The sequence below is a fragment of the Charadrius vociferus genome, unplaced genomic scaffold (genome assembly GCF_000708025.1).
Source record: "Charadrius vociferus isolate BGI_N301 unplaced genomic scaffold, ASM70802v2 scaffold1020, whole genome shotgun sequence".
NCBI lineage: Eukaryota > Metazoa > Chordata > Aves > Charadriiformes > Charadriidae > Charadrius > Charadrius vociferus.
The window spans coordinates 442833-453044 of record NW_009646502.1 but is presented as its reverse complement, the minus strand read 5'-3'; the positions used below and the strand labels follow the sequence as shown (position 1 = coordinate 453044).

Here is a 10212-nt window from a genome sequence, read left to right as displayed (position 1 = left end):
GGGGGGACAGATCCGGGCTGATCCAGGTGGCTGGGGGTGGTGGGAACAGCCAGGGACCGAAGGGAGCCGGGGATGGGGGCTGTGGGAGCAGTTTGGGGCCTCGGGGGGCTCGGGCCCGGCCCCCTTCGAGGCCCCAAACCGGCTCCACAGCAGAGGTGAGGTTGTGCCTGTCGCGACCCCTCACCCTGCTCTTCTTCTTCTTCAGCTCCGTGGCATCACATCGAGAACCTGGACCTCTTCTTCTCTCGCATATCCTTTCGCAGGGTGGGATGCACCCCGCCATCTCCTGGGGTCTCAGTGCTGGTGGGCACACTGGGTTTGGTGTAACTCGGAGCTGCAGCAGCGTCCACCCCTTCCCGTAGGACACAACACGGTTCCAGAGGAGCTGGGGGATGGCAGAACCCCCATGCCTGTGGAGTGCTGTCGCCCAACACCGAGGGGACAGACAGGTTCCTTGAGGGAACCTTGGCAGAGTGATGACAGTACTAAGTTGTAGTTGTAATTAAAGCTTTATTTTCTTAACAGGATTTTATTATTAGCATAGCATTTGTAATCAGAGTAGCACAGGATTTCTGTAAGCAGAATCATGTTGTACAATTTTATAAGTAGCGTAGTACAGAATTTTATAGCACAACTTATTTAGCTTATGTTTTCTAATCCCCTGGATTCTTTGCAGATCGGGTCATATCTTAATACATGGGTTGTTGTATCAGCATAACAATAATAAGCTAGACTCAAAAATTACGTAAAAGAATACAGGTCACTCAATCCTTGGAGGAAGCAGACGATGGTGGGGGCATCACTGGCTACTGGGGTGTCCTGGGTCTCACTGTCCAGCATCAGTTCTGGTCCAGGTTTCCACTGAGGACTTCTAACTCCTTGATTTTGTGGACAGTGCTCTGTGTGCTTTTACACTTCCCTGTTCTGTGACAGGGTCATCACCACCATCAGGTTGGCTGGGTGCCTGGGACCTTCAAGGCTGGCACGGAAGGGAGTGATCAGCCTGGCACTCAGGAATCTTGATGCCGGTAGGGAGGGGAAGAATAAATCTGCTTGGTTTGTCTGCTAGGTTCACAGGACCTTCAGGTCCTGATAATGAACGAAAATGAACTAATAGGTGACCTGCTCAGTCGCAGAGAATGGCTGCTTGCCTTATAAAATGGCATTAGTTATGCTAACCACGTTACCATGGGTCGGGAGCAGGGGGTACCGGTCCCAGGTGCTAGGGGTATTAAATGCATTTTTGCCTGTCTCTGTGTTGTCCTGCACTACGCTTGTGTGGCCTGAGGGCAGGCTGAGTTTCTGCTCTGTACTGGGACAGATTCCCCTCTGGGTGTTGGGGAAAGAAAGGAGCTTGGATGGAGCCAAGTCCTCTTATCCCAGCTGTGTTTTACTTGGGCAGAGTGTGTTTCCCTGCAGTGGAGAACCAGCTTGGTGATGGATAGGGGTGGGAGTGGTTTTCCGTTGGTGATGGAGGGAGACTTGGCTGGGGAGCTGCAGGTGCCAGTGGGACAGAAGCCTCTCCTTCCGTCATCAGAGGGAAGGAGTCTCCAGATTGTTCTCCTTGACTGTAGCTTTCACGTTTATAATCTGCATCAGAAGAATGGCTTCACCTGCATGCTCATTGGAGAGATCTTTGAACTCATGTAAGTGCAGGTTCCCGCTCTGTTGGGGCTGTGACAGCTGCTGGGGAACAGCCACAGGAATTTGCTGAGCTCCTGCAGCTGGATGGGTGGGAGGGCTCCCTTTATAGTTGTCCTGTCTCCCCTTCGTTAGGGTTTTCCGTGCCCCAAACCTGCATTCCACTTTGAGGAACGGGTGCCCATGAGGTTTCTTGCTGCCATGGCTGTGGGATTGTATCTCCGTGACACTTGACACTGTCTGCTTCACGTTTTGCAGAGCAGAAGGATGATTCCCTCACGCCTGCTTGTTTTTTTTTTCACAGGCAGTTCATCTTTGTGGTGGCATTTACCACCTTTCTTATCAGCTGCGTTGATTACGACATCCTCTTTGCCAACAAAGCAGTAAATCACAGCCAGCATCCCAGTGAGCCCATTAAAGTGACTCTGCCAGATGCCTTCCTGCCTCCAAATGTCTGCAGTGCAAGGTAGGAGTAGCGGAGGGCATGTTAGCCACCACTCTTAATTTCTCAGGTACTCAGGGCACCTGCCCGGGCCTGTCTCCCACTACTTGCCTCTTCTTGCTTGCAGAATCCAGGCAAACAGCTTCCTCATCTGCATCTTGGTGATAGCTGGGGTTTTCTGGATCCACCGACTCGTCAAATTTATCTACAACATTTGCTGCTACTGGGAGATTCACTCTTTCTACATCAATGCCCTCAAAATCCCCATGGTAAGTAGCTGGGCCAAGGGCTGCTTGCAGGGCTGCTAAGGGACGCAGAAGGCATTTACTGGGTGGTGAGAAACACCTTCACTCCTCTCTGGAGAACAGCTTCTCTGAGAGACTTGTACCAGAGGGCTCTTCCCTCTGCTCCATAACCGAACAGGTCTCCTTTCAGCCTCTTCTCCAGCAGCCAACTTATTCTATGTTAACCCCTCTCTGCCCAGCCTGCCTCTCTGCCTGCTGGCACGTGCCTCTGCCATCTGCCACCCAATATGTTTATTCTTCGGCGATGGCCTTTTCTGTGATGCCCTTCAACAGAGAAGGCATAAGTGAGGATATTCTCATACCTCCCTGGGTTATGGGCAACGTCATCTTCCTTGTTTACTAGGGGGGAGAAACTGAGGCATGGAGCTGCCTAGTTGGTGAAGACCACACTGGAGATCGGTGTGTCAAAGATGGGGTTTGAGGCTTGCACGTATATCCTAGTCCAGAGTCCTTGCTCTGATGCACAGCATCAAAAGGTATGCGTGCATCCTCTGAGGAGAGACCGTGTCTTGAGAAAGGTGGGGTGAGCCAAGAGGCTTGGTTTGTCCCCAGCTATTCCACAGGCTCCCTCTGTGACACTGCTTAAGTCCCTTCCACTGTTTGTGTCTCCCTGCTGAGTCCAAATGGCAGCTCTGGGAGGACCCATGGGAGCCTGGAGCTGTGTTCATTCCTCCAAGGCAGCTGGTGTGTGAGCGGCTGGGAAACAGTCATCGGCACTAATCTCGGGGTAAAGGGCACTGGGACGAGGTATGGGGTTTGTTTGCTGCAGGCTGAAGTGGTGCAGGAAGGTGCCTTGTGTCCTGGTGCTGCGTGTACTTCGTCCCTGGACACATCCTGTCCCTAACCTTGCTGCTTGCCCCCTTCCAGTCCACCCTGCCGTACTACACCTGGCAGGAGGTGCAGGCCCGCATCGTGCAGATCCAGAAAGAGCACCAGATCTGCATCCACAAGAAGGAGCTGACAGAGCTGGACATCTACCACCGCATCCTCCGCTTCAAGAACTACATGGTGGCCATGGTGAATAAGTCACTGCTGCCCATCCGCTTCCGCCTGCCCCTGTTGGGAGACACTGTATTCTACACGCGGGGGCTCAAGTACAACTTCGAGCTCATCTTCTTCTGGGGGCCCGGCTCCCTCTTTGAGAATGAGTGGAGTCTGAAGGCCGAGTACAAGCGGGCTGGGAACCGCCTGGAGCTGGCTGAGAAGCTCAGCACTCGCATCCTCTTGATTGGCATTGCCAACTTCCTCCTCTGCCCCCTCATCCTCATCTGGCAGATCCTTTACGCCTTCTTCAGCTACACAGAGATTCTGAAGCGGGAGCCGGGCAGCCTGGGTGCCCGCTGCTGGTCTCTCTACGGCCGCTGTTACCTCCGTCACTTCAACGAGCTGGACCACGAACTGCACTCACGCCTCAGCAAGGGGTACAAGCCAGCTTCCAAGTACATGAACTGCTTTATCTCCCCGCTCCTCACCATCGTGGCCAAGAATGTGGCCTTCTTTGCTGGCTCCATCCTGGCTGTGCTCATCGCTCTCACCATCTATGATGAGGACGTGCTGGCGGTCGAGCACGTCCTGACCACAGTCACCCTGCTTGGGGTGGGCATCACAGTGTGCAGGTGAGCTTGGTCTGTGCTGCCCACGTACCCCTGGAAGGATTGTGGGGAGCCCTGGGGCTGACAACCATCCGTGCAGATATGCTCTTTGGTTGCAAGTGGACGTGAATCTGCCCTTCAAAGGGCATGGCTGGGGAGAGTCAGGGGCAGGCAGGAGAAAAGGGGGGTGGTGATCATCTCGGGTGCCATGGTTGTATGATATGAGGGGTGTTACTGGAGCTATACAGCAACACCCCAGGGCTGGGCTGGCAGGAAGGTTTGGGTTGGGCATGAAGGCTACAGGTGGAGCTGTGATACGGGCTGGTCACCCTGCCTTCCCAGAGTGAGATCTCCCAGGAACTGCGGTGTGATGTTGTGATGTTTCTCTGTCCTGTTCTACAGGTCTTTCATCCCTGACCAGCACCTGGTGTTTTGCCCAGAACAGCTGCTGCGAGTCATCCTGGCGCACATCCACTACATGCCTGACCACTGGCAGGGCAATGCCCACCGCTACGAGACCAGGGACGAGTTTGCCCAGCTCTTCCAGTACAAAGCGGTGAGCTTGTCTTGCAAGGGGTTGGGATGGACGCTCACCCCCATCCCTGCAGGTGGAAGAAGCTGCCGCAGAGCTGAGCAGCTCCTGGGCTGGCAGAGGAACAAGGCAGCTTTCTCAGAGTCACCCTGCCCCAGAAGATGGGCCGGAGCAGGGGGCTGGTTTCGGGATTGCGGGTTTTTTTTGACATCCTCAAGCTTGCGCTGAGCCCATCATCTCTGTGTTCAGGTCTTCATCCTGGAGGAGCTCCTGAGTCCCATCATTACCCCTCTGATCCTCATCATCTGCCTGCGTCCCAAGTCCTTGGACATCGTTGACTTCTTCCGCAACTTCACCGTGGAGGTGGTGGGCGTGGGTGACACCTGCTCCTTTGCCCAGATGGACGTGCGCCAGCATGGCCACCCGGCGGTAGGTCCCGTGGGTGGCGGGAGAGCAGCCTGGGCTCCCCACCAGCGCGTCTGGTCCTTTAGACACAGGAGAGGCTGTAACTTGCTGCTCATGGCAGCCCACAGCCCAGCCACCTACCTCTCCCTCTGTGATGGCTATCTGCGGTTGCCAACACAGGCCATCAGCCCCAGAAGGCTCTTGAGGCCCAGCTGTGATTATTAACCTCATCTTTTGTGAACCAGGCTTTGTCGTTCCTTTATTTGATGTCCTCGCCTGCCTTCACAACCAAGAGTCCTGTGTCCTCAGGAGAGAGGAATCGGGATATTTGAACATTTAGAAAGCGTAACCACTGAGAACCGACTTCAAGAAGCTGGGCTGCTTCTGCCCAGGAGAGAGGCTGCCTCAGGGAGATGGGAAGCATTTTCCATTATGTAGAATCTAGTGTGGAGGGAAAGGAGATCCATCTATTTCCTGTGCCGGGGAATTTAGGTTACTTGACAGGAAAGACTCCCTAGTGACAGAGCCATGAACTAGGGCAGGGGTGGACTCACTGCGGCAGGAAACTTTTAAGGACAGCCATTTGTTGGCTGTAGTCGCTCCTGCTACAAGCTGGAGAGTGCAAGACGAGGCTTTCAGCTCTGTATTTTGGGACTAGTCCCCGTCTCTCCGGTTCCCTTGCAGCCATGCATGTTGTAGGGTGGAGGTGGAACGTGCTGTACTTGCTGCTTCTTCCCCAGGCTGTGAGGGCTGAACTAGTGTGGGGCTTTTGGTGTAGCGCCTGCTACACGTGGAGCTGTGGCCCAGCTTGTGCTGGGTGTTGCGTGCTTTGCCCTGCCTGCAGGATTCCCAAGCCTCGCACGGGTGTAAAGCAGATCCTGTCCCTCATTACCTGTCTGTGCTCTGCAGTGGATGTCTGCAGGAAAGTTTCCATTTACCAGCAGGCCGAAGATGGCAAGACGGAGCTCTCCCTCATGCACTTTGCCATCACCAACCCCAAGTGGCAGCCACCCCGCGAGAGCACGGCCTTCATCCGCTTCCTGAAGGAGCGGGTGCACCGAGACAGCAGCGTGGCGCTGGCTCAACAGGCTGTGCTCCCCGAAAACGCCCTCTTCAGCTCCATCCAGTCCCTCCAGTCGGAGTCAGAGGTGCCCAGGCTCGGGGGGGATGTGAGGTGTTCTTGGGGTGTTTGCTGGGTGCTGGCAAACTGATAATCTGGGCAATTTTGCCCTTGCCTCGGCTGTATTTGGGGATGCAAATGTGATATATCAGCACTATTTGGGACTGCTGCTGGGTTTCTAGAGAAGGCAGCAGGCTGTCCTGGGGCCCTGTGAGGTGGGAGAGGGGCTGAGAGAGCTGGGGTGCCACAATTCTATGTCACTGGTGGGGATCAGCCCTCCAGGTCTGCACAGGACAGTAATTCTCTCCCTTTCAACTCTGCAGCCTCACAGCCTGATTGCCAACGTCATAGCGGGTTCATCGGCACTGGGCTTCCACATGGGCCGGGATGGACAGGGCTCCCGCCATCTCTCCGAAGTGGCCTCGGCCCTACGTTCCTTCTCACCGCTCCAGTCTGCCCAGCAGCCTCCCAGCAGCTTCCAAACGGCTGGAAGGGATGGAGAGGGAGCCCAGCCTCGGGGCGCCAGTGCCATGACGGCCTCTGGGTAAGCTGCAGGCTGGAGAGGGGCAGCCGGACACCTTGCCAATTCCTTAAACTCTTTTCTGATTGCCATCCTGTTGTCCTGGGTGCACAGTGGCATTTGTCTCTGCAGCCTGGGAGAGCAAGGGACACATTCATCAGCAGTTAGGCCCAGGTGTTTAGGCTGGCCCCAAATGACAGTGTTGGGGTTCTGGTGTTCTCCTGTGGGTACCACAGTGGTGAGAAGCCCCTGGTAGGGAAGAGGCAGTGCCATCACAGGGCTGGTCACCTTGTGCACCTGGGGAGATGCTACAGAGGGCCTGTTTCTGCCCAGCCCAGGAGTGGATCTCTGCAAGCCTGACATTAGAGCGGAGAGGGGCTGGGTGGTGCGTGGGGCACCTGGGCAGCAAACGCCACTTGTGTGTCCCATGGCAGTGCCGATGCGAGGACCGTGAGCTCGGGGAGCAGCGCCTGGGAGGGTCAGCTACAGAGCATGATCCTGTCGGAGTACGCCTCCACCGAGATGAGTCTCCACGCACTCTACATGCATGAGGTGAGCAGCCTGGAGCTGAGCCAGCCAGAGCAGCGTGGGGCCACGGCAAACAGGACTGGGGTGCCCTGTCTGGAGTGACTGGGATACCAGTGTGAGTGAGAGCTGAGACCAGTGTGTGTACAGTGCTGGGGAGAGGGTGTGTTCAGGCGTCTGGGCTCTCCCACGCAGCTGACTCACTCGTGTTTTGGCCTGCAGTTGCACAAGCAGCACGCCCAGCTGGAGCCCGAGCGGCACACTTGGCACCGGCGAGAGAGTGACGAGAGCGGGGAGAGCGCCCACGAGGAGCTGGATGCTCAGCGGGGTGCCCCCGTCCCCATCCCTCGCTCTGCCAGCTACCCTTTTGCCTCGCCGCGGCAGCCTGCCGAGGAGACGGCCACGCTGCAGACCGGCTTCCAGCGGCGATACGGTGGTATCACAGGTACGGGAGCCTGGGAAGAGGTCAAAGCCCCGTAACCGATGCCCTGTATGGATTGGCACAAGCAGTCTGCCTGTCCCTGGAGACTGACAGTCCCCCAGGAAACTAATCTTCCTCCTTGCCTCTCCTGCAGACCCGGGCACAGTACACAGAGCCCCATCACACTTCTCCCGCCTCCCTCTGGGAGGCTGGGCTGAGGACGGGCAGTCAGCGAGACACCCAGAGCCCGTGCCAGAGGAGAGCTCAGAGGATGAGCTTCCACCGCAGATCCACAAGGTAGGGGTGAAGGCTGTGGCTGCAAGGAGAAACATGTACATAGGATGGTCCTGATAGGTGCTACATCCCCTCTCTGTCTTACAGGTATAACCTTGTAGACTGGGGATCTCGTGGGGGTTGCAGACTGGGAGCCGCCTGGGCAGTAGGATGTGGCGTCAGCCTGATTATTCTCCCGTCCTGAGTGGACAGGATAGTCCTGGGCTCCATTTTGTTGCCATCAATTGCCGAAGAGACAAAACTGCCAGGCCGGCGGCATTGTGGTGGCACCTTGTGTCCAGCCATGTGTCAAGTCAACGCCACTCTGACTCTTGTGGGGTGAATGCGTGTGTGAGTACATACATGTGTCTGTGTTCACATCTGTGTCGTCCGTGTCGGAGGATCGCTGCAGAGCCTGCGAAAGCTGACGTGACCGGACTAGCGGTGGGGAACTGTGAACTGGCTTGGAGGTGGCAGCAACAGCTGCTGTTCAGAGGGATGTGAGATGGCACCAGCTCCAGATGTCCACCCGGAGCTGGGACCTGCCTCCAAAATGAAGGCAGGAGCTGTTGAGGGGGCTCTAGCTCAGCCAGTAGCACCACACCTGCCCTGCCTGCAGCCCTGGGGAGGTGCCCAGGACCACGTTCGCTCTCCCAGAGAGGACCAGTGCTGTCCCCCTCAGCCCGGAGCTGGTCAGCAGTGGGGCAGTCACCCACCCCTCTGCCCCAGCACCCTGCAGAGGGACGGGCCCCGGCTGCTGCTGGTGTGGGTAGGGGTAGGGGTGGGATCTAGAGCTGGTGGGAACAACTCCGACTGGGATCTGGGGATGCTGCAGCTCTTCCCCGACTCTCACAACAGCTGGCCTGTCCCCTGCACAGAAGGAAGGGTACAGGTCCCTGATGTCCCTCCCAGCTGACAGCCTCTGTGCCGTACCTCTGGGCTAGGGCAGCAGCATCCTCTCCTGTGCACAGCGCTCACGGGATGCGGGCTGCTAGCAGGCCCTCCTGCAGTGCCAAAGGGACCCCGAGGTGGGGCAGCTCGGCGTCTCCCGGGAGTGTTCGCAGCCCCCTTGGAGCCCACCCTGAAGGTCTTGTGCTCTGTGTATTGGTTCCCTTCCCCCAGGCATGATAAAGGTCTTCTCCCCATGCCCAGGCTGTGCTGCATCAGGTCTGTCTTTCTGATGTTGCCGTTTCTGTGGTACGGGGCCCTTCCTCTTCCCCAAGCAAAGGCTTCAGTGCGTCTCACATCTCAACTGGGGACTCCCAGCTCCTCCTTCCCTCCTAAAACCATCCTTTTGCTTGCAACATGGCTTTGGCTGCTGTGGAGACCCTATACCGAGCAGATGGCTTGTGCCTGGGGGGGGCCAAGGAGGGGTGTCCTGAACCCAGAAGGGAGAGGCAAACCCCAGCCTGGCCATGGGGTGGTGGTGGTGGTGGTGGAGATCAGGATGCCGGCTGTGCAGCGTGGCCTCAGACGAGACCTTCCCACCGTCGTTCTGGTTTCCCTCTCTTCTCTTCCAGTGGCCGCTTGTGAGGATCTGCATCCCGGCTAACCCCTGACAGGCTTTGCTTTCCTGCTCCCTCCCCTTGCTTGCTTTTGCCATGCCCTCCACGAGCACCGCAGGCTCTCCTCTGCCATTCCGGGAGTCCATGGCCGCCTCTCCTCCCCTTCCAGGGATATCGCCCTCTGCCCTTTGAGCCTGGGCCGGCTGCACGCTGCTGAGCCGCCTGCTCCTGGCGGTACCTGCACCCGGGTAGCCAGGGCATGAGCAGGTCTGGGGTGCTCACGGAGGGGCAGGGTCTTTGTGGGATGGTGGGTTCTCTGCTACGATGAGGAGGGACAAGACCAGTGCTGCGACTGCTCTGGGGTCTGTAGGAGACCAAAGGGAGTGTGCTAAAGCAGAGCTCGGGAATGAGGATCAGCTCGTTGCTGCTGGGGTCAGGAGTGAGAGGGGAGGGGTGTCCACGGACCTGGGTGCTACTGGGGTCCTTCCACGGAGGAGCAGCTCCAACGACCCCACAGCAGCTCCGCCTTTAGGCTGCTTCGGTGAAGGGAAACTGAAAGCAAATTTCCCAGGAACCCAAGCTTTCCCGTGGCTTCCTCTGCAGGGAGGTGAGTCTCCCCGGGAGCTGCTGGACGCTGGGGTTGCTTCCCGGCGGAGCTGCCGAAGGCTGGCAGTGCTCTGGGGCAGGGAGGGGGGGCCTTTCCCTGGGCTGGCAGGAGGGATAGGCCGGGCGGGAGCTGGCAGGAGTCCTTGCCGCATGTTGTGCTTGTGTCGTTGGTGTCCCATGTGCATGGCGAGCCACTCGTCCTCATCTCCTCCCGGGGAGTGTGGGCACGGGGGGGTGGGGGTGGGTGTCCCCGGGAAGCGCGGTGTCGCGCTCCCCCGTGCCCTCGCTGTACAGCTGTATAGCCGTCTAATAAAGACGGGCTGCA

The 10212-nt window shown here is 57.5% G+C and overlaps 1 protein-coding gene across 1 annotated transcript; it reads left to right on the top strand.

Moving 5' to 3' along the window:
• The first annotated feature begins 205 nt into the window (after positions 1-205).
• Positions 206-8211, top strand: ATG9A (autophagy related 9A). Its single transcript, XM_009883843.1, is given in 14 exon segments — positions 206-249; positions 1582-1646; positions 1946-2107; positions 2211-2352; positions 3256-4004; positions 4383-4536; positions 4762-4941; positions 5827-5842; positions 5845-6065; positions 6361-6581; positions 6992-7109; positions 7305-7527; positions 7658-7800; positions 7858-8211. Coding segments are annotated over 13 exon segments (2391 nt in total). The 5' UTR covers positions 206-249; positions 1582-1617; the 3' UTR covers positions 7891-8211.
• Positions 8212-10212: the final 2001 nt, after the last annotated feature.